Source organism: Brienomyrus brachyistius, chromosome 8 (genome assembly GCF_023856365.1).
Source record: "Brienomyrus brachyistius isolate T26 chromosome 8, BBRACH_0.4, whole genome shotgun sequence".
NCBI lineage: Eukaryota > Metazoa > Chordata > Actinopteri > Osteoglossiformes > Mormyridae > Brienomyrus > Brienomyrus brachyistius.
In genome coordinates, this window is record NC_064540.1 from 6,150,373 (window position 1) to 6,174,000 (window position 23,628).

The window sequence follows — 23,628 nt, forward strand, 5'->3', positions numbered from 1 at the left end:
AAGTTCTGCCTTTTCGCAAAGATGTTGTGATGTCTATGAAATTCTTAGTGTGTAATGATGATGTGTTGTCAGACGTAGCCATCAGTCAGACCTGCACACACAAACACTGAGGGAACGCTCTTCTGCAGATCTCCTTCCATCAGCATGCCCCATATAACATTCTGACTGTGTGTATGTATTACAAACATGATATTTACTGCCATATGTACACCATTAATATTACTCGTACTAGTCATACTTGGCAAAGAACACGCAGGTTACTTTTCACTATTAAACTTTTGTGGCAATGCTTCACACCTGTCTTCAGCCGTCGTGTAAATCCTGACACCCCTTCTCTGCGCAAATGTTTGTTCCAGGCAGTACTTTGCGAGAGTTTTTTTTACGAACATTAAATGAGGCAGTTCTAGATTTTTATTTTTAACAAAAGCCAATGTAAAGCACCTTATTCAGAATCTCTCTCTCCCTCCCTTTCCCTTTATCTAAAACCCTAGCATACGTGTCTAACATAGCCCTAACCACTTGATGGCAAGAAAACTCTTAACTTTACCATTTTTGTGCATTCCTGTCACGCTTGCAGGAAGACCAGACACGTCAACATCCTATTGTTCATGGGATACATGACGAAAGAGAACCTTGCTATCGTGACGCAATGGTGCGACGGCAGTAGCCTCTACAAACATCTGCATGTGCAGGAGACCAACCTGCAGATGTTTCAGCTCATCGACATCGCCAGGCAGACTGCCCAGGGCATGGAGTGAGTGAGCACTGTGGCCCGATGGGGGCAACATTGATGTGAAAGGGGGGTCCAGGCACCTCTGAACTACTGAGGCTTTTGGATCAATCGTCAAACATCCAGCTGTCCTCCGCCAAACTCGCCTATAACAGTGGTTGCCTTGCATTTTTACTGCCATTGACCCACAATACGGCAGTGAGGTTTAGGGTTTAATAATCCTGCATTTGTTCAGATTCAAATCCGTCTTCATATGTTGGTGTGGTTGTATCTGGTATCAATGAAGTTTTGGACTCCTAGGATTTACAAGCGTGTGTCTCTTGGATACTTTTCACGCTCTAACACAAATGCACTGAGCATATTCAGCAAAGGATTGAACACTTAATTCTGCTTGTTTCTTTTGTGTTAGTTATCTACATGCAAAGAATATCATCCATCGGGACATGAAGTCAAACAATATCCTTTTTTTTTTTCTTTGAAGGTCTTGTTCTGTCGAATGACCACGAAACCTCAGCCCAGTGTTGATGGTTAAGACGCACGAATGATTACACTGCAGTGTCTAGAGTTGACAGAGAACGGTGTGATAAACCAAAAAGAAAAAATCCAGTCAGGGCCAGATCTTTGGCTGAAAACGCCTACGTGAGTCTGGCCTTGAAACGGTTCTGGAGGCAAAAGCGGGTTTTACCATGTACAAGCTACGTGGCGCTAATAAAGTGGCCACTGAGTGGAGTAATTTAGAAAAGGCCAGAAACATCGTAATTCTCTTGCAGTTGAAATGATGATGTGTGTTTGGATAATAACACGGGACTGGAAATGAAAAATGTATGTCCCCTTGACACAAGTGCAGATATCTTCTTACATGAAGGTCTGACGGTAAAGATCGGAGACTTTGGCCTGGCTACTGTGAAAGCTAGGTGGAGTGGATCCCAGCAGGTGGAACAGCCCTCTGGATCCATACTCTGGATGGTGAGTGAGGACTTTGTTTGTCATCTAGCTGTGCTTCCACAAATAAGTGACTTTTTTTCTATAAGTCGACAAAGTTAAATTGTGAATAAGGTGTTTCCATTAATGGTAAATAGTACTTGCCTGTTTATCACCCCACGAGATTAAGACCCACGTCTTGACCTTCAGCATGATCAGGTTTTCCATGATATTCTGTTCAGGGTCAAAGGGGGATTGGAGCTTATGGGCACAAGGCAGGGAACAACCCAGGATGGGCCACCAACCCATCTCAGGGCACACTCACACATATACGCCTATGGGCAATTTGGTAATACCAAATAGCCTCGGCATGTTTTTGGACTGTGGGGGGGAGAACCGGAGTACCCGGAGCAAACCCCACAATGACATGGGGAGAACATGCAGACTCCGCACATGGAACACTGGCGGAGACTCAAACCCAGGTTCCAGTGGTGTGAGGCAACAGTGCTAACCACTGCACCAACCTGTCCTGTCCTAAGGATCTACTATTTCAAATTCTGTTTCCATTGTAGTTTTGCAAATTTTTTTCAACTTTTATACAAAAACCACTTCAAGCGACTAACTTACCGTTTTTTATTTTATTATTTTTTTATATAATATGAAGTGGTTTGTCTCCCACTTGTAAACCTTTTCATAATTAACGGTTAAACAGCAATAGAATCTATTTTGTGTAGCATTGCATAGCTAAAATTTTTCGGGTATACGCCATAACGGTTTATAGAAGAAGGTTTTGACACCTGATAGCTACAGATGCACCATATGGGTATTTTCAGTGGCACTATTTTTGCATGTGGAAGCTTAGCAGTTTTCAGAGGAGAGTAAATGGAGCGTGCCTGTCCGTTTCAGGTAACCTGAATGTTGATTTTACCTTAAGGAAAATGTTAAAAGGTCTTACAAGTGAATAATTTGCTTTTAGTAACATCTGATTTGTAACGCTGTAACCAGTTCTTAAATGTATAGCAAATTCAGGTTGCTATGAATGAGATCAGAGAATTTATCAAAAGTAACCTAACTGGCACTTAAAAATCATAATCGATTTGTCTGTTTTCCAATATCTAGACTGAAATTGGATGTTCGTGTTGTTGTCAGTTTCGCTTTTAACGCATGAAACACTAGTCAGAGATGAGCTACATTCTTTCCGCCGAACACGCTACTTGAGCACCTGTTACTTAAGTCTAATGACTTTTGGAAAGCTGGAAAAACCAGCGATTTTTATCCTCCCTTCTGAACAGTTTACAGGTTAAAAACAAATTAAAAATACACCGGCTCATATTCACTGTGAAGTATCTCTCACTCTTGCAGATTCGTACACCTTGATCTTCAGGCTGTTTGTTTGGACAGACACATTTTCATTGGTTATTAAATATAATGTGCGATTTTGGGGGTTGGAGTTTATATTGGAAGAATGTGGGGGAAAAACACTGACTAAAATGCGTAACCGTACCCATGTGGACCTGAAGCTTTCGGTGCTTAGGATGCCAGATAAACTAGTCCAAGTACTTCAGCTGATACAGATTTTGTACTGTAATGGGGAGCATAAAATATCTCACTGAAGGTTTTTTTGCAACTTTATCTTGGGCTGGATAATAACCCATTAATCCATCCATATTCTAACCTTTCACCCTGGTCAGTGCTGTTTGGAACACGCGTATGTTAGAGACTGCAGAATTTCTAGTTAATGTCACCTTGGGCCCCCATTATGTAATTTTACGTATTTGGGGGGGCCCCTGTAAAGCACTGAGCTCCCTGAATCTGCCAGGGTATCCCTGCCTTTACTGCAGTCTTGCATATTATGCGTTTGTTACTCTAACCAACTATAACCTATATGTGTGCAAGGTTACCAAAATATCCCACTGGTTAACTGATACCTGTAGAGCTCTGAAGGTGAGAGGCATCTTGGAGAGAGGGGCATGAATAAGTAGATAAAACGCTGAAGGTAAAACGCTGAAGGTGAAACCAAGGTTCTTGGTGATAAGTTGAAATGCCAAAATTCTAAAAATCTGTCTGAGGCACCTTTGTAAACCAAAACTTATTGTAATTACATGATCATTCATATAGATGAAAAGAACCACAGAAAGTCTGCTATGTGTGAGAACTGCCTGTGTATCTCTCTGTGCCCCCCTCCCCCCCCCCACCAGGCCCCTGAGGTCATTCGCATGCAGGACAGTAACCCGTACAGCTTCCAGTCGGACGTCTACGCCTATGGTATCGTGCTCTACGAGCTGATGACAGGAGAGCTTCCGTACGCCCTCATTGCTAACAGAGACCAGGTAACCGCGGGTGACGGGGCAGCCCAGATAACCGAAGGGGCTTTTGAGGTGAAAACGAGGCTGAGAACGAAAAGGAGACCTGCAGTGAATGTCGTGGGCTGCGCCGGGGTCCCGTGCCACAGCACCAAGGTCTTGTCAAATGGCCAGCAGCATAGCATGCAGGCAATGGAATGAGAGCTGCCTGTAGTAAAATAATAATACTAAAATAAGTAAGTGTTTGTGCAAAACACAAAAAAGTGCAAAATGGAAAGTTTTAATTTCTATATCTCAAAAGTTAGAGGCAGACAATGCTGCAGATTATATGGAATATGGTCCTTTGAATGTTTTTCCAAAAACAAAACCCAGAGCCCTCCAGTGAGTTGTCATATTTCTACCGTGTGGGTCTCTTACTTCCCAGCTTTGATTTACTCAATATTCTGGAATCATGACGCAAGTTCTCCCTCTTACAACAAAATGGTGCCAGGGAATTATGGGAAAGTGCCCGATTATCAGCCAGAGCTGACCTTTCAGAGAGGGAGAGCCTGGGAATTTTAGATTTTAGTCGAATGAAATTCAGAATTGTTACCCCTCCTGCACCCTGATACAGAACAGTTCATATTTAAGGGGAATTCCTTAAAGCATTAGTCCCTAGTTCGTGTGTGTGTGTACATGTGTAATATAAAAATACATTGTGTGTATTTATAGATGTCTGTAGTATTCTCCTACATGCCGTCTTGTAATATAAACAAGGCATTTCAGCGCAAGGCAAGGTTCTTGGTATTATCTTCATGGTTTATCACTTTTTTATTCTTTTACCTTTGTGCCTGAGATCGGCAGGATGCGGGTTCAAGCCCAGCCCTGACAATTGTCACATGTCCAGGGGCCCTCGAACCCCTAGCTCCATGAACTCCACTGCAGGTGGCTGACCTTTGCTGCCAACTATACAGCTCTAGAAAAAAATGAGACCATAGCAGTTTTTTTTTTTTTGCTCCGTTTATGGGTGTGCGCCTGTTAACTGTCTTAGCAATGCACTTCACACCTGCACTTAATGTTTCCCGTTCCTTTTGAAGGTCACTTGATGTCATTCTCTGATTCATGAGACTGTCAAATGAATTGATGGTCATCTCTGCCATTAGAAAGTCACTTCTGCCCTTTAGCTGGCTGGTTTCTGGTCGTTCACAATGTTCTTGCGTACTGCTCTCTTAGACATTTTGAGCCTGGAGGCATCCTGCCGTGTAGCCTTCTGCCAGCGGAACTAGGATTAAACCAGGATTTAAAAATGTAGAGTTTTTAAAACATATGATGGAGCACTCCGTTATTTCCATAGCTGTATGTATGCCATCGCAAGTGTTGTAGTTGTTAATACTGCGAAACAGAGCACAGTACAAATGAGGAAATTTTACAAAATACAGCACAGAAATGGCATCCTGAAAAACAATTTTTATATTTCCTTAATATTCCATATTAACAGCAGACATGACGTTGACTGTGGCGTGAGGACGCCTCCAGTCGACGTTTGTAACAACCAGTTGCATACAGACAAAGCTTTGGGCTTTTTTAGTGTGTTTCTGTTTATATAAACAGAGCTGAACAACATGGCTGGAAATATCAGTGTGGTATTTTCCCCCGACAGGAGCGCCATTACAGAGCTGCCCTGTCCTTCAGGGGCATTTCGACAGTCAGGGTGTGGGGGCTCAGCCTGGAGTTGGGTGGGGGGGGGGGGTGTGATCCTTTGCCTGGCACACGGCCCATGTCGTGGTGAGTGCAATTACCCTGGAGCCACAATGCTAAATTTAGGCTCCGGAGTCCAAAAGCCTGTTTGTCTGTCTGCCGAGGCCGCAGGGTTCTCCGAGTCGTCGTTCCCTGCGGCCTGTCTGCCTGATGTTGGTGTCGGCATCGTGACCTTGGCACGTTTCTCCTGCCGTGCCTCACCTCCAGGCTCGCAGCTTTTTGCCGAATGTGGGGGAAAGGTGACAGTGGGGAGGGAACCTGTCAATGTGCCGCCGTTGGTGCTGATCCCATCTGGCTCGCGAGTTTTGGGCCCCGAAAGAGTCCATCTCTGTCCCTGGGGGTCTGGCCTTGAAGTCACTGGCATAGTCGAGCCACGTCTGTGGATGATTAATCACGTGGGCTTCTGCATCTCCTTTTAGATCATCTTCATGGTTGGCCGGGGCTACCTCTCCCCAGACCTCAGTAAGCTGTACAAGAACTGCCCCAAATCCATGAAGAGGCTGGTCGCTGACTGCATCAAGAAATCCAAAGACGAGAGGCCCTTGTTCCCGCAGGTAAAGGAAGGTGGAACTTAGTTACCCAGGGAGGGATTAGTTCCCCCCCCCCCCCCCCCCCCGGATACCAAAGTCCATGGACACTTAAATCATATTTTTTATTTTATATATATATATATATATAAAAACAAAACACACACAATGGCATAGTACAAAATTTGCTTATAACCTTTTTTGCTTCTAGATCCTGTCGTCCATAGAGCTCCTGCAGCACTCGCTGCCTAAGATAAACCGCAGTGCCTCTGAGCCCTCTCTGCACCGCGCCTCTCATACTGAGGACATCAACTCTTGCACTTTGACCTCTACAAGGCTGCCCGTCTTCTAGGGCGTCCTGGTCCAACCCCGATGCTGAGCCAGACACCCCCCCCCCCGGACCTGGTAGAGACTGATGCGCTTGGCTACTCAGAGACTGCAGAGCAACTGGGTGAATTTGTACAAAGCAGGCCTTGGGCTGGTGACCTGCCGTCACGGCCTGGGAATAGACAGGACGTTTATGCTCTCCGATAGCATGTGTAGTGCTTTTCTTTCCCTTTGCTGTCCTGACCTCGTAACTTCAGAATGGAAGATTTTTTTTTTTTTTTTTTTTTTAATACAGAAAAGCTCTTTATAAACACTTAACTTTTCGGCGAATGTGGCAGTTTTTTTTTTTTTTCATTTTAATAAGCCCTTGGAATTTCATAGCCCTCAGTTTGTTTTAACGTTGGTCATTTGTATGCTTGAATCTTGTTTCCCTCCCAATTCATGTGTAGTTTCTAGTATAGAGTCCAATATGTAGAACCTTTTTAAATTTTACACCATGGCCATCAAACCTGGGGAAAAAAAACGTCCTGGTTGCCCGGATGATGTCTGTTTTCCAGTTCTTTATTCCCCAGTTCAGGACATGGTTTCACAGTTTAGCTTTTTAGGGCTGTTTATGAAATAAATCATTCTGCTGTCTTTCTCTTGTGGGAGGGGGATTTGAGGGCAGAGAATGACTGCTTTGTTTAAGGTCTATAACTGATTTGGGGTTTTGACATTTTTGGATCTCGTGCTTGTTATGGAGGATAAACGTGTTGTAAACTTCAAGATTTGTTTATCCAGTGTATTTTAATAAAATTAAGTTAAATGCATTCCTCTCTGGAATGAAAATAAAAGGTCTTTTGCATTCTTTCCTGCTGGGTTTATAAAAATATTTCGCAAAGGAGTCTTAATTCACATCCTCCATAGGAACGTCATTATTTTTGAGGTGCAGAAACTCAACTCATCTTCAGATGAACAGTTTTGCCATTTGTATGAACAGGTACACTGGAACATTAGTTTCTACATGTCCCACCTTGCTCTCCTCCTTTTAACTCAGTCACGTGTATAGCACTGAGTTTGAAATTTGGGGTCTAACTGTATGTATAGCCATCCATCCAATACCCCTGAAGAAATTTTCAGGAGGTTAAGGACCTTGGTCAAGCGCCCAATGTAGATATGGCTCCTCTGCCAAGCACGAGATTCAAGCCAGCAACCTTCTGATCACACGCAGAAAGGCCCAGTCCTCACGGGAACCATTTGTGACCAATTAGTACAGATTAAGCAGAACAAAATCACCTCCAGTGCCAGAGTCTGGAAGCAGCTAAGAAGTGCACAGCCGGTGTGGCCCAGAACCCCAAACAGCTGCACCCAGGACCAGCAGGTTCTGGTGTTTCCATTCTCCTCGTATCTCTCTTCACTTGGGCCTGCATCCACCCCTTCTATTTGAGGGAAGGTAACCATGCAGTTACCCTCCAGCAGGACCCCGCGTCCCATAACGTAAGAAGCTGCCTTGTATGGGAGACGGCAGTCATCTTTAAGTAATCTGTGACCCTTGCACTTGTGCTCTTTGACCGCGAGGCACAGTCTGGCGAAATTAACATTATGAACGATGACTCGGCAGTGCGAAGACAAGGGAGAGGGTGCAAAGCGTGAAAACATTTACACTCAACTTTCAATTTCCTACAAGCCGCATTAAATGACTACATTTAACACTTTGGAAGATGCTGATCACCTTAACTGAACAAAAGCTAACACCGATTTGATATATTTAACGTGCCTGGTGGATTCTAATGTACGTTTTCTCAGTTACTCCTGCTAACCAGATCCAGAACATCCTTATTTAAAAGAAAACAGTCACACAAACACAGGCATCACCAACTAGAGAATTTTAGCCATTTTATTTGTTGAAAGTATGAAGCAAAGTACAGCCTCTAATGACCTGAGATCATGGTTTATAGGTCTACACACAGGTTACCACTGTAACTGGCTCATACTTTGGGTTTCTGATATATTTTCATGATTCCATCCATGTTATTTTAATACAAATATGAGTGTATAACAAGTACAGAAAGGAAAAAAAAATTTATGTCCATGTCAATAATTTATAGTATTTAGAAATACTTAGCAAATATAGAGTGCACATCTACCTTAAAAATGTAGCTCTCAATGTCCCTTGTTTACAGTACAAGACATACAGTAGAATACTACAGATACCTATAAAGTTCTTAAGTCTTACTGAGAGTGTGGTTAAAAACTGCATTTCAGACTCTGCACAGACTGATATCACACAAGCAGTCCCATAAGTAACAGTAAAGGTAGTGGAGGGTCTGAAACACGGGCGGTTTTAATGTGTACCAGCAGTCACGGCCTGGTTTGACCCGTAGGGAGCTGAGAGAGGAGCTGGGAAGAGCAGGAGGGAGATGATCTAGCCTGTGGGCCCCCGAGGCCCATTTCACTTTTGGACACACATACAGAGCGAGCTGAACAGCAGACTCTCGCTTCCATCTTGTAAAGGAGATGGCGGCAACGTCGCATTCCTTCTGAAGGGACGATGCATTTACGCAAAGCTCCTCAGCCATGCCAGGTTGCTATTCTTTTTTTTTATACATAATTTTACTTATTTAGTAGATGTTTTTTTTCCTAAGCAAAACTTTTTTTTATTTGGTGACCCAATGAGCCACTCCCCCGTCCCTGCAGACTAGGTGACATCACTCGGAGTACGTAAACAAGATCTTCCCAAATAGAGGAGGACTTCCCGTCGGGATTCTCATCGGCACAGTTTTATTGGCATTTTAAATCTGGCTAGTGTTTGGGACACTTTAGGAAAAAGCTGCTTCCTCTATTACTACTTTGCACAAGAGCATTTCTGTTACCCAGTAATTTTTAAGAATAAAACCCTCTAAAAGGTTTCAACATGAAAGGGTGAACAGAGCACATGTTTACTGCCCAGTGCTGCCTCTTCTCATACCATGGGGGTCCTGCAGGTGGCGCTATTCGGTGGCAGGTGGTGGCAGTCAGTGGGGTGTGCCCTCGTGCCCGGCCCCTGACAGCTGCATGAATAGTTCCCCCAGCTCGCTGACCTCGCCGTCGTACTGTCGTGCTCCTCTCTGCTCCCGCTCCTCAATGAAGTCCCAGAGCCGCACCGAGTTCAGGAACTGCGGGACGGACCCGAAAACAGTTACAAACATGTTGGGGAAAAAAACAGCCAGTGAAAGACACTGAACTGGAGCTCCTTCATCAGAACAGCTTAATATAGAGGCAAGATGGACCTGATTATGTCGTGAGAGAAAAAAAAAAAATCTTACTAGCTAAGCTATGCATCAAGAGCTGGACTCTACTGGCCGCAAGTGGAAGTTCTCTGAGAAAAGCTGCCTTCCATTAATCATGAATATTCATTTCACTGTGTGTGTGTTAGAGGCTCAGGAGGAAATGAATGGGGGGCATTGTTTTCAGTGTAAACATGCAAAGGCCTGGACAAATGGACCTCGTCTTTCAGGCTTTGTACACTCTGTCCCACACTCAGGTTCTCCAGAGCAATTCAAACAGGGAACCTGAGTACGTAGGGAGACGCCTTACCCGCACATTTCCCTCGGACCCCAGCTGCTTGCGCGGCTTGTCGGCCTCAGCCCGCGTCCCGTCAGGGTAGGCGTGCATATACAAACACTTCGCCCCAAAGGGGCATGTCCCTCGGCCCTGGTCGAAGTACTTACAGGCCTTCTTGCTGCGGGAGACAACGAAAGCAGAAGAGCAATCGGAGGATGTCGGACAAGGAAATAAGGAGGTGTGACTGGGTTCTACACAGCCCAAGTCAGAACATTTCTTGGAACAAATCAGACAAGTGAAATGACCTGATCACACCGGAATAGATAGAATTATGCAAGCAGAGTTTCCTTCATAAAGCAGCAGTACGGTCTTGCATGGCATCAGAGAGGCCTGAGAGTCCTTGGGGAGGCATTTTCTGTATGTGGTATCACCCTGCTGAGACAGTGTGATATATGTATTTATTTACTTACTTAGCAGACACTGTTATCCAAGGCAATGTACTTTTTGAGAAACCAGGATCAGACAGTCCCTAGAGCAATTGCTCAGGGGCCCAATGATGAAGTCAATCTGCAGATCCAGGGGTTTGAACAAACAACCTTCTGATCACAGGCACAGTATCCTAACTGAGCTGCACACAGAAAAAAAAAAAAATATCTTCAGTAACTGAAGTGAAGCTGGCTACAACGGATGCGATCCCATTACCACGGGACAGACAAACTACGAGCGCGTGAAAGACTACGGCAACTTGAAAAGCGAGGCATTGAATCTCTCATTAGGGAAGTCTGACTCACCAAGCAAGGTACACGGAACCAATGTAAACAAGGGAAGGTGAGATCAAAAGCCTGCAGACCTCAGATTTAAGGGACGGTTCACGGTCTGAAGGCCAGAGCACCACATCACAGACGGCAGGGAAGCTGAAGCCTGATTGGCTTGGCAGCTGGAGAGACGTCCCCCCCCCCACAACACAGAGACGTGGACGCTAACGGCGGGGGACAGCCAGGAAGGTGGCACGCTCGACTTCACTTTAAAGTGGATTTCCCTGCACATGGACGGAATCAAAGGCTCTTCAAAGGTAAGCAGGGGTGTGGGGGGAGGTGGGGGGGGAGAGAAGGCAGGCAGGAATGGTACCGCTACCAATAAGGGGAGCAGCTTGCTGACCTTTGAGTTTCTATTTCTGTTGGCCCCTGAACGGCAACGCTAACTCTGAGTGGGTCTGGTTGCCCCTCCCCCAACCTAGCACTGCCCCATAGGCTAAAGCTTACAAAAATCACCAACCAAGACCAGCAAAACTCTCAAGTCATATAGCAACTCCCCCCATGCCATGTCAGAGGATTTAATTCAGAGTCAGTAATTGGCTATTTTTGGGATCAACACTACAGTAGGGCTGGCAAAAACAACAATCACGCAACCCCAGTGACACCAAAATGGTTACTGGTAAACAAGCCAGACAAGGTTACAAGGAATGCAACCAGCTATCTGAAAATTACGATGGTGAAACTCTGTAAGATTTAAGTAACAGCAATATCTTAAGTGAAACACTAACTAGCCATTTAGCCAGCCATTCACGTGCAGTTTGCAGAGGGGACGTGTGTGTTTGCGTGTTTTATGGGGCGTCTCACGAAACCAGATGCTGATGTTAGCTGGACAAGCAAAGGCCAAATCAGTCCCTTATGAAGACAGTTCAGCGTGTTTACGGGAGTTAAGGTTTACTGGAAACAAACATGCGGCTAACATGCTAAACATTGCATATGATCAAAAACCATAATTATACTATACATATCCAATGACCTGTGAGATTAAAGCACTTTGGGGGGTTGTAGCAGGGAGGTAGCCCACAAAGAGAGATGAACTAACTTTCCTTAAATAGTCATAAACCCAGGATTCTGGGATTAAGCATCAAGCAATCTCATTATTATTAGATGCAACCAGAAATAATAAAAGAAAATCACCTGTTTTTAGTCCTGTCGTTAATAATCTAAGGGGTTTGCCACTCAAACTGTGTGCGCATTCAGGGCACAGGATGAAACTCAATACACATCAAATAGGAACCATCAGTCAACACACACTGCCTACGCTGGTCAATGCTTAAACTTCCATTATTCGGAAAATATTTCACGAAATTCCCCTATTGGCTACTTCGCCACACCCAGTTTCACTCTTCAAGGTGTGCAAAGATACCAAACTGTTACAGGTGCTGCACTCAGAAACTAAAGGTCTGTATATCAAATATATCTTGGCCTGCGATGCAGGTGGAAACTGTACTCACACGGCATTTAATATTCGAATTAATTCAAACATGCACGCACAAGAATGTACACAGTAATACGGTTCAGTGGCTGCTTAGCTGCCTCATGCCTCCAGGGCTGGAGGTTCAAATCCCGCCTCCGCCCCGTGTGTGTGGGTGGAGTTCACACGCGGAGGCGCCTTGTTGCACCGTTTCCTCCGGGGACTCAGATTTCCTTCCACAGTCCAAAAACAAACATGCAGGCAAACTCACATCTCTAAACTGTAGTGCATATGAACAGGTCTGGCAGCTGACTGGCAGGTTTCAGGCCCAGCATGGCCGCGTACTGGATAAGCGGAAAGAAGGCAGATGCTGCTATATACCGGTGTATCACTAGCATGCGGATCAGGCTGCTGGATAGCTGACCCCTCCCCCTCTGACCTGACTCCATATTTGAACTCCTCAATCAGCCGGTTCTTCTCCTCCTGGTCCTCCACCCAATAGGCGCTGGGGATGACAAACTCAGACACGACCCGGCACTCTGGGCACGACCTTGGCAGGAGACACAAATCAGGCTAGAAGTCATAATGCAGCATCGGCCAAGCTATGAAGTGTATGGATTAATAATCACTGTTAGTCCTCCTCTAACAAAATCTGCAAACTTGTGATAAAGACCCCTGACTGGCAGACCCCCGGGCAGTCAGGGGTCATAGCCCCATGCCACTCACTTGACAATCTTGTTCTCAAAATTCTTGACGCAGCGCCACTGCCGGATGCAGTTGAGGCAGTAGATGTGGCAGCAGCTAGACAGGATGCCAAAGCGGCGATCCGAGGCCGAGGCCTTGTCGTACACCACCTCCATGCAGATGCCGCACACCTTGTCCCGGCTGAGCTGCTCCGCGAAGGCCTTCTCCATATCCACCTCAAACGCCAGCATGCACATCTAGGGAGGCAGACCGGAAGTGACCCATATGTCTCCGTTATGCATCCCTGTGTTTGGGTCACAGATAAGTGGTGACTAAAACTGACATCATCAAAATGCACCACTTTTAAAATTCAATTTACTCTTCTATAAACACGGGACTGTAACAGACATTCAACACAAGTACAACAGCCCCAGTCCCACATCACAACTGTATTTTAATTATTCTGCCATGAAAAAAATAATACCAGAGCAATAAAGGGTGGAAGATCCCCGCGAATGTGAAAATACGAGAATAATTGTTGGGCCCCATCATTAAAAACGCAAAATCAGCAGCACTAACACGTTCAAAAGTTACTGCAAGAAATGCCAGATCGCACAAAGACAGCCAAGATGTGAGTGAGTCAGGTTACCGAGACTAAGATGCGCTGCGAACCCAAGCCAAGATGTGCAGTTGCCAGTTATTGTTGTTTTTTACCAAAAATAACTTTGGTAAAAAGATGCACGCCCGCAAATATTTTAAAAACACAATTATTTACTATATGATTTTATATGATCCAGATCATTTACAATATTTTGGGATTATGTGTCGTCGACAAGTTGCAGTCTTTCAGTGAGCATGAAAAATGTTCCCATCTAACTGTTCACAGGCAGCTCACGAGCAACCGGAATCATGAATGTCGAATTCGTAAATTTGGAGGCGTGGCTGCATATTTAAATTCATATACAGCAATAGCACCATAAAAGCAGCAGTACGGTGGTCCTGTGGCCCCTGCGTCACCTTCTCATGTGCCCTCCTCTGCTCTGGATCATGAGGGTGCAGCACTTGCAGCCTGCAGATCTCACACACATCTCCGTGGAGATAGGAACAGCTGTTGCCATAGTGACACTGGCCAGCGGCCGCAAAAGGGCAGAGGGGTGGAGCGTCGATGAAGGGTCCCCCACTGGCGGAATCTTCCAGGCCGGTGCGGACGGCATCCAGGTAGGAGAGGGGCTTGGCCTGGGCAGCCTCGTCACCGTACTCCCAGGACCCGGGTTCGAGGGCCTCTGCAAGCCGAGGTACTTCCCGTACTGCCCGGGCTTCGGGGCACAGAACTGCAGGATGGACACACACACACACACACACAGAATAATTAAGTGTTCAGAAATGTAAAATAGTAAAGAAGAACGCGAGGTTAAACTCAAAGCACTTTTCTGAGATCTTCATTTTGAGATATTCAGATGTAGCTTAGCCCCTATATACCATGATACTGTAATGCCCCCTAGTGGCAGACTGTTACTATGAAAATGCAGTATTTCCAGTGATTGCACAAAAGGTAAACAATACCGCCATACAGAGGTATAAATGAATGTCAGTGTATGTCAATACTTCTTCATTGCTAATAAATACCAAGTTCAGCCTCACGGTATTTTTGCTAAGGAACACTAAGAGGTGAATGACATATCAAAACAAAAAAAAAAGAATCAGGTGTGGTTTCAGGAAACTTCAATCACCCCTGTCTCTCAGGACCAGCGGCTTCTTGCCACGCGTGCCCGAGCCCGCAGGGGGACCGTTTCCTGGAATGGGGGCCCTTACACCACTGCTCCTGTTTGTTGGGTCACCCACAGCACCCCCTCCTCCACGTCCAGCAGATGGCTTGATGTGATCATACCTACAAAAATTGTCAAATGTGTTATTCTGGAAAAGATAACTTACTGAGTGATAAATTATCCCTTCGGATAACATGTTCACTTCCCCATCTTACATAATAACTATGCTAACATCCTGACAGAAAAGTCACACACTGATTTGCTTGAGTTCTTATATGCAGGAAGACATTCTGTCTCTAACTAAATCTCACTGCTTCTATGATTAAATTTTATTTCAGAGTTAATCAAGAGGCACATCATTAAATGTATCAAAGATTAAATTATAAAACAAGACAAATCGATAAGGGTAACATTTGACTAATTTATATATTATTTATATATAAAATAAAAATATTATCACGCGATAGCTTTTAATATGAAGGAAACGTACGTTGGATGTTGTCTTCCATTTAAACAAATGCTAAGATTTACCTGCATCGATCACCATAGGCACAGACGCCTTTCTGGAAGAATTTACATATTGTGGATGGTTTGCTTGTGGCCAAGTCATGAGAGAACATACACCTGCTGCCCTCCCGGCACACGCCATGCAGGAAATACCTGGTCACAAGGCAACACGTGTGATCGAGGTTAGGGATTCCGAAAGAATCCATGCAGAACTTATGTCACAGACATCAAATATTTGCATATATCACGTCAACTGGTTCATTTAAATACCAGTGAAATCTGAATATATAAAAATACACGCTGTCGTCTGGACAGCGTATGCAAATGTTATTGATCTGTTACGTCAAACCGCGCAGATCCGTTAGCAATATGCTAGCAAAGTAGATACACCTAGAGGACCTACACATCGAAATCAAACGAACAAAACTAGCGGTGCCGAACACACTGATGTAAAGTACATTTAATTAACTACATTACTGTGCTAAATAAGCCAGTCAGTCACTGTGTACTAAAATGAGAGCTAGCTAAAGAGGTTAGTGAGCTAGCAAAGCTATCTAGTGATACGGCATTTTACTTTTAGACAGTAAAAGCTCTAGCTTTTCTTTAGACAGTCGTCAAAAGAAACTTGTTAATGAAGTTATAATACACCAAACAGAACAAACGAGTAATATTTTATTTCCAAAATCACCTGCATGTTACTTCTTTTGTGGACATTTCCCCTCTTCTGAGGTATGTAGCAGGTCCTGCGCAGGACCTCGAACCGCTCGCGCAAACGTGACCTCCTCCAGGCCTCTCACTGGCTTCTCATTGGCGGGTTTGCTGACCCGTCTTTTCATTGGTCTCTGCGGTATGATGTAACTGCCTAGTAACCGCGTGTCCAGCAAGGCAACAAAGTTCATCACCGTTCATTCATTTACAGGCCATCGTCCACTTACGACCGTGGTCGGTTCCGACTGACCGGTCGTAAGTCGGCCCTTTATTTTATATGCTAAAATAATAGGCCAGCTGCACATAACTGGCACGCAAGTACGCATGCACTGTTTATCGATATGCGCTGTCTTAGCAGATTATTTCATTTAATAAATATTGCGTATTTATTTCATGTGCATTTGCGCTGATATGACAAGAAATCATTGCATTTTCGCATTTATACCGCGAAAGAATTAGAAATTAGCCACATAAAGATCAGGATACACGGTAATTTCTTGTCATAACAGTGTGAAAGCACGTAAAATAAATACACATTTGCGCTGCCTCGACAAGAAATTGTCGCACGTATTACTTTATACAGCGAATGCGTACTAAGTATTTGCACCCTTGATCAAATGTATAGTATACAGTAAAACAAAAAAAAATCAACTTTAAGATATATGGTTCGGTGTTTTTAAAACTATCATAATTTTCTTAGTTCGTTGCTACTGCCAGTTTTGGGCGGAAACTGTCATACCCTCTGGGTCACTCGTCCTGCCAGCCGCTGCGCGGTGGTGGCAATATATTTGCGGTCTCGGGACAGTGGTGTTGGCAAGTGTCAGTATATTTTGAGACATAGAGACATTATACAGGGACCTTGATGTTGATAAAACCGAATAATGAATTTATATAAAATAATCTGAATGCTATTTTGTACTATTCGTGTTGTTCATAAATTAAACGATATAGCTAAAGGTAATCTAACCCATTCCACACATATTCGATGAAAATATGGATCTTTGCCTTGCAACCGTTATATATAATGTTTATATATAGGCTCGATCATTACTTCCTCACAGTTAATCAAAGCGTAATTATTAGACTGAGGAAAACAAATTTGTACAGGGACTGCTGGCACACTGTCAATTCTGACATTCCTATTTGCAAATAAAGGCGTGGAGAACTGAATAACGAAACGGAACGTGCTTCTTCCGTGCAAACCAATGAAAACGAATTTCCGTGGTGAAATATTCGGTTCACGATGTTTACGTTCTGCGGAGGGATATTCGGAGTAGTGATAGGAATGACGACTCATTGAAGGGAGCCTAATCTTATTCCTTTCCGTCGTTCCCTTCCGTTTTCTCTTGGGGGAGGTGTTCTAGGCTACTTGGTTTATCTACAAAATAAATATAGCGTAATATTTTGGTTCAGATTATGTTCCACAATGGAATTTCATTTCGCACGTGTGAACTAGGTTTAGCAGCTCTAAACTACTCCTATCACAAAACAGTTGCAATGACATGCATTGTAAACAGTCTGAGGTGACGTCATATCTGTCAGTAAATATATACTATTATGAATTTACCCTCTGTATGAAGTAGTATGTAAATGAACTGGTTTTGCTTTTAATGGAAATGATGCAACATTTAATGTTGGAAGACTTTGTATGGACACCCATTCTGCTCATTCTCACATTAAGGAACGCAACGCGCCAACGTCTACCTGTATGACTGGCTGGTTGTCACTCGTCACGTAAAGGAATGGACTGGATTTAGTACAGGCAGTGAAATTTGGGTACAATTACGGTGACCAGATAATCCATGTCAGGGAGGAAACTTTGAACTAGGACAGGATTTGTAACCTACCATTTAAATTGAAAGCACATAGATTTCACTTAAGTGCTGAGGTCTTGCTGTTTGCTGATTGGTCAGTCTCCTATAATCATGTACGCGTCACTAATGTTAACGTGAAACAGCTGGAGGAATCTTTCAATCAAGGAAACAAACCAGTCAAAGCACAAGAAGAACTGAACGATATAATTAAGCACAGGAGCCTTTCAGTTTTAATGCAGTTTGTAAAATGTGAAGCAGCTTAAAGTGTCCTGCCTAACATGGATTATCTGGTCACCCTAGGCACAATCATACAATGAGTGGCCCTCGTTCGTATCGAACAGCTGTTGAAAAGAATCGGATAGTTTGCGAACATAACACTAATTCGCAGAGGGGTGGTACACCTGCAGCGGGACGCATTTACCATCCCTCGCTATGGCCATTTTTATATGCAATCTTAGATAAACACCCTAACAATATGAAGCTACATACTAATGGTTCCGGGTACACTGATTATAGTCCTGTACTTAATTCACAAACATAACTAGTCACAGCATTCAATTTAAATAAATATGCGTTGAGTAAAATCTCTAGACAAGACGGCAATTTCATATAAAGTTAACTTAAATATCGATTTCTGCTAAAAAAAAAAAAAAAAAAGTCAAGGTGTGTTTATTAGTTCTTTCAAAGCATATACATTCTGTGTATGCAGTATCCGCTTCAACAAGAAGTAAAGTTCTAGTTAAAGATGTTAAGTTTATGCCCCGCAATATCAACATGACTCGGAAACTATCAATCACAGTCCGGTGCAGTCGGAAACCTGGCCTCGCCCACAGCGGTAGTTAAACCTCTAGCATTTACTAACGTCGTTGTCAAATGGACAGAAGCATAATTAGATTTAGCCACTGCGATAAATACATATATTGCTTTTCTTTTCACAACAACGTCAGTGGCGATTCGGCTGGAAGATCGCCTTCGCCGCATTGTCCTCTTTGCCACAGTTATTTGCGGTTTGGTCTGTTGGACGCTCCTGTCAGCATTCGAACCCCTTTTGATAATGGACATGCGGTTCCGTACGCGCTTACTATTGGGTCCATGCACGGACCATTATATATCAGGTATGTTCTGCGAACTAGAAGGACACGTTAGATTTCATTTAAATGACTAATGCCGTATTTCAGCATACTTTTAATTATTTGTATTACTACTAACGTCAAACTATTTTTCCCCCTTCCAAGACAAACGCAAGACTGCCAGTGCGTTCTCTTGCGGTTCATAATCAAACAATTGAATATGAAAACAAGGTAAACATAAGGGTTCCGATCAAAACTGGTGTGAGATCATTTATGTCATCTACTTTGTTGATTCACAGCGAGCGGGACAACTCGGAGCTGCATGTGGGAATAACAAATTCTAAAGGTACTTTGCACTTAAATACATCTTTTCACATATATCTAATTTATTTAATTAATAAGAAAAACATTTTTAAAACCATTATGGCAAAATTCTGTCTAATAACTTTACGCATTATAGTGTTAAATAATGGGGACGGGGAACTATAGCTAAGCCTTGCTTTCCTGATAGATACTGGGGCGTCTGGCACCACCAGACGTAGTAGTGTGGAGTAGTGAACGACATGATCAATAATTCAGCGTAACAATTACACGGTAGCGCAGTGCGAGTCCGATGCTTCCAAAAATCGCCCGGTACCTGTTGCCTAAAGGTCAGTACTTTTCCAGCAGTCTTCGTTCGATGAGCATGTGGGGCCGGACCGTCACTGGGCGTTCCATTAGATGAGCTGTTGGAAACACTGCGCTTATGTTCAACTTGCTTCAATAATGAAATCGTGGTGGGCCCCACGCTGAGAGCAGCCAATAAGAATAACAGAATGCCTTTTTTTTTTTTTTTTAAATTAGCAACAGCATATTTAGAAATAAAACACAGTAATCATCTTCATGTACAGGAGATAAATACAACCATCAAAGAAGAGTGCGCGAAGGACAGGGATAAAAAAGCAAGGTCATGCATTAAAATTATATATTAATATACAAACATTCTTATGCATACTTAACTATTTACATTACACTTTCAGGCGATATATATGGAAATCACACTAAAGGATGAAGTCCTACATGTCAGTTTTTACGACTTGTCATTGACTCTAAGTAACTTTCCAAATTTGCTTCAAAGAAAGGAAATGGCTTGCAACCGGTATATTTACAGCAATGTATTTGGTATTTTTATGAGATATTTAGACGGTTAGTAGTATAAGCTTGATTTGTGGACAATTTCATCTCATTAATTTATTTTAGATTAAGTCAAAAAAGTTATTTATTGTTTATAAAATTACTGAGATGTGTCCAGAAATAACTGACGATATTGACCTTCCCAGGATAAGTGTGCAGTCTTCTCTTTGAATGACATACATTAAACCTTTTAGTAAAAGTCACTTACGGTACCAATTGTTAGTCATCACAGATATATTAGCCACTACTAATAGCAAAAAGCAATAATGAATCAAGTAAACAATTTAGTACAAGTAAAATTTAGTTTAATTGCAGGTTTATGTGTAGCTTTATTATGATGTCGGATGCCGTCCAAACAGAGTTCATCGTCACTTGGTATAAGCAACTATCCTTCCATTTTCTGTAACTGGTTATCCTGAACGGGGTCACTGTCACCCTTAGACCCTTCCAGAAAACACCCTGTCAGATAGAAGCATTGACCAATAAAAAGCAAGACGACTGGAGAACTTCGTCTAAAGGTTTTATGTTGTGTACAGGCGTGGTCTATAACTACACCATGAGAGGCATCAGAAGAGATGAGACAGGATGGGAGCGGTGTGTAGCTGTGCGGCTGGTCCAGCCAGGTGCTGCCAATACCATGAACCTGTGGGACCGAGAGCTGGAGCGCTTTGCCTTGTCAGACATGTGGGCGCCTGAGAGGTACCGAATGCAGCACGCCGAACGGTTACCTGTCTGCAGTGCTGATGTGCGAGGTCACTTTCTGCTAATGCCGTGTTTAAGTCCACCGTACTCACGTCTGGGTCAAGAGCACAGCTTTAACAACTAGAGTTTTAATCAATATGGAGTCCAAGGTGGAGGCAAGTCTGAGATGAGACCATGCAAGGTAGAAAAACTCTAGGTAGAGAACTCAAAAACCATAAATTTAAGACAAAACAAATATCTCAATTTTTACATTAATATTATTTTTTTTAATGACCGCTAACTAAGAAATACCTGCTTTCAAACACATGAATGATTTGTCAAACATAAAGGTGACGAACACAATTGCACTGCATCCTGTAGTAATTATTAATTTCAGTGTAACACGACTGTATCCTGCTGGACTCACTTAGAATCGGTTCTGGAACCAGACATGACGACAATGTAATTTGATTGGATGGATGGGGGCATAATAATCTAAGAATAATATAAGAAATTGTATGGTTGCATGCAGGCAGTAGGCATGTGCTATGGATTTGTATCGTCTCAGGAAGGTTTTTCTAGTCGCTGGTGTTCGAGTCTAAGTCAAGACTGGACTCAAGTGCCAAAACTGTACTTTCTCATTCATCTCTTTTGTTTCCCCAACAGATTCTGATTATACCTTAAATTATTTCTCCTATTGCAATTTGATACTTTGGTAGCAAGCCAGCGGTTTGCTACGTTGGCACCTATCTGTAAGATGGCACCATTCGGAAGATGGCACCCTGCACATGATAATGACAGTTTGAAACTAAGGACAGTTACCTTGGCATGACACAACCAACACAATGTCATATGCATGTTTTGATTGCGTGGTTTATAGAGCACAAAGGACTATTAATTAAGAATGTCTAAGTGATCTGCTGTATTCGTAGCAGATGGCTGTGTGGGTTAGGAGTCTATGCTTGTGCCTAAAAGGTTGCTGGTTCGAATCTCATGGTCAACAGAGGAATCATACTGCTGTTGAGCCATTATGCAAGGTCCTTACCACTGAATACTACTCCAGAGCGTCAGAAAAATGGCTATTCCTATAGCTTCATTCTAAGCCACCAGTGTCAAACTGCAGTCCTGGGGGGCCGGAGCCCTGCACATTTTTGGGTTTCCCTGATTTGACACACCTGATTCGACTCCTTATACTAATGACCACATAGCTGTTGAGCTGGATAATTTGTGGTGGAATAGGGAAAGAACTAAGCTACACAGGGCTCCGGCCCCCCAGGACTGCAGTTTGACACCCCTGCTCTACGCTGTTTGTGTCATGAGTTTCACGACTATGTGATAACCCGAGAATTCCTATGTACTTATAAAAATGGCAAACAAAGTATAGTCATTAATATCAGTGTAAAATGTGTATTTTACAGATTTCACGAAGAGAGGGAGTTCGGCACTTGTTGCTATGCTTTTGCTCTTGGCTTCATAAACCAAGTCAGGGCTGCTGGAGGCAAACGATGTCTAACCAGAGATGAATTCACGGCCACACACATCCTTCCTAGAATGAAGACGACCTCCACGTACGTTCAGATCTACAGAGAGGTGCTTGAGCGTGACTTCTACATGATAGACAAACCCAGAGATGGAACAGGCTAAAAGGGAACATTTATCAGCAGTTAGCAAGGAAGAAAAATGGCAGTGATAAACATTTGTAATGGACGTTAAGCAGGCCAGCGGCATATTCTGGTATGTACGGGCGTGCTACACAGAGCAGAAGTATTATTTATGTGCTATCAAACTCTAAATCAATCGATTAATTGTATTGTATTTATAATCCAGACTCACATTTTGCCCCATTCCCACTTCTGTTTAATTTACGATACACACTGCTGGATTGTGCGTGCTCATTATTATGGATGAAGCTCGCTAGTGTAAATGATAGCTAGTGAAGAGGTCAGCAGGCCTGTGATGTCATGCAGGATCATGGCATGTGGGGAACAGTGGTTTTGAATTTCTCAATGTGTTATACTTTTACCATAAGAGCCTGTCTGTATTAGTGGACATTTATGCTTCCTATGTTAGAAACATTTTAGGTATCCAGATTTTTGTTCCATTATGTATATTAAAAACTGGATATAACACATATTATGCATAATAAATCTGTTTTGGTGTTTTCTAATTCTGATGGTTTTAATATGGTTTTTGTATAAATATTTCATGATATATATAAATTCGTAATAAACATATTGTGTGTTTATTTTCTTATAAATGAAAAAAAAATGTAATCCTACTATATTCAAGGCAGGAAAAAAGATCCTTATGAAAGGGTGTGACCATGGAGGGGCTATTTGACCCCATGCAGGACCAGTTGGGATAGACACCTTAAGCTGTGTTTTGCAGGCACCGCTGAGTAATGATGAGCTGCCCCACCCCCCGCACACACCCCTCCCCCTGCCATTGTGTTGTTTCCACATGGCTGGTCACCTTGTGCGCAGAGACTGTGCATTGTTGGGAACCGACAGATCGTATGAGTGATTCGTAAGCAACACCCCACCTGCTGGTTATAGTATGTAGATAATACTCACGTTGCAAGTTTGATCTGACATTATTTGTGTGAATTAGCTTTTGGTTAAGAGTCAAGACAATCTTGAGGAAATATAATCAGGACCACTCTGTAGTAAGAAAAAAATGTCAGTTTCTGGGTCTTGGTGGAGGTGAATTGTGGAGCAGGATCATGTGGACCTCATTCTCCAAACACAAACAGGTGTGTGATTACCTACATCTCCATCACGCAGTTACTCCCTCTTGTGTTGCTTCAGCTAACTGCTGTATCCAGCTATTTTTCCAACATACACTACCGTTCAAAAGTTTGGGCTCAATGAGAAATGTCCTTGCTTTTGAAGGAAAAAAATGTTTTCATTAAAATAACATGAGATCAATCAGA

General features: G+C 43.1%; 3 protein-coding genes across 9 annotated transcripts in view; 2 read left to right on the top strand and 1 right to left on the bottom strand.

The window, feature by feature from the left end:
• Positions 1–7,394, top strand: part of raf1b (Raf-1 proto-oncogene, serine/threonine kinase b) — a 23,827-nt gene extending 16,433 nt beyond the window's left edge. For all 6 annotated transcript variants that reach the window (XM_049023336.1, XM_049023337.1, XM_049023335.1 and 3 more), the window contains 6 exons: positions 578–754; positions 1,140–1,186; positions 1,578–1,696; positions 3,850–3,981; positions 6,111–6,245; positions 6,430–7,394. In XM_049023336.1, the coding sequence (XP_048879293.1) occupies positions 578–754; positions 1,140–1,186; positions 1,578–1,696; positions 3,850–3,981; positions 6,111–6,245; positions 6,430–6,570 (751 nt within the window). In that variant the 3' untranslated portion in view covers positions 6,571–7,394. The remainder of the gene's footprint in view (positions 1–577; positions 755–1,139; positions 1,187–1,577; positions 1,697–3,849; positions 3,982–6,110; positions 6,246–6,429) is intronic.
• Positions 7,395–8,407: 1,013 nt separating this feature from the next.
• Positions 8,408–16,113, bottom strand: mkrn2 (makorin, ring finger protein, 2). The gene is made up of 8 exons (XM_049023349.1): positions 15,939–16,113; positions 15,275–15,403; positions 14,708–14,865; positions 13,995–14,308; positions 13,020–13,234; positions 12,733–12,843; positions 10,101–10,245; positions 8,408–9,679 (listed from the first exon to the last, which is right to left on the bottom strand). Exons 1-8 carry the CDS (start codon positions 15,962–15,964, stop codon positions 9,539–9,541), a joined length of 1,239 nt encoding a protein of 412 aa, XP_048879306.1. The 5' UTR covers positions 15,965–16,113; the 3' UTR covers positions 8,408–9,538.
• Positions 16,114–18,469: 2,356 nt separating this feature from the next.
• mkrn2os.1 (MKRN2 opposite strand, tandem duplicate 1) lies at positions 18,470–22,863 on the top strand. Of its 2 annotated transcripts, XM_049022123.1 has the most exons (5): positions 18,470–18,887; positions 19,008–19,073; positions 19,142–19,188; positions 20,552–20,714; positions 22,115–22,863. In XM_049022123.1, the coding sequence occupies exons 1-5, from the start codon at positions 18,646–18,648 to the stop codon at positions 22,338–22,340; spliced, it is 744 nt and encodes a 247-aa protein (XP_048878080.1). In that variant the 5' UTR covers positions 18,470–18,645; the 3' UTR covers positions 22,341–22,863. The 2 variants fall into 2 exon arrangements, with proteins under 2 accessions (XP_048878080.1, XP_048878081.1); XM_049022124.1 differs by lacking the exon at positions 19,008–19,073 and having other exon boundaries at positions 18,479–18,887.
• The last annotated feature ends 765 nt before the right edge of the window (positions 22,864–23,628 follow it).

Excerpts from the sequence above, each read along its gene's own strand:
- mkrn2 (XM_049023349.1), bottom strand. The coding sequence starts at position 15,964 with ATGTCCACAAAAGAAGTAACATGCAG. Across the intron at positions 14,309-14,707 it reads GCTGGTCCTGAGAGACAGGG|TTCTGTGCCCCGAAGCCCGG; the intron begins GTGATTGAAGTT and ends TCCATCCTGCAG. Across the intron at positions 10,246-12,732 it reads GAGTTCAAATATGGAGTCAG|CAAGAAGGCCTGTAAGTACT; the intron begins GTCAGAGGGGGA and ends TGTCTCCCGCAG.
- mkrn2os.1 (XM_049022123.1), top strand. The coding sequence starts at position 18,646 with ATGGACAGAAGCATAATTAGATTTAGCCACTGCGATAAATACATATAT. Across the intron at positions 19,189-20,551 it reads GGGAATAACAAATTCTAAAG|GCGTGGTCTATAACTACACC; the intron begins GTACTTTGCACT and ends TGTTGTGTACAG. Across the intron at positions 20,715-22,114 it reads GACATGTGGGCGCCTGAGAG|ATTTCACGAAGAGAGGGAGT; the intron begins GTACCGAATGCA and ends TGTATTTTACAG.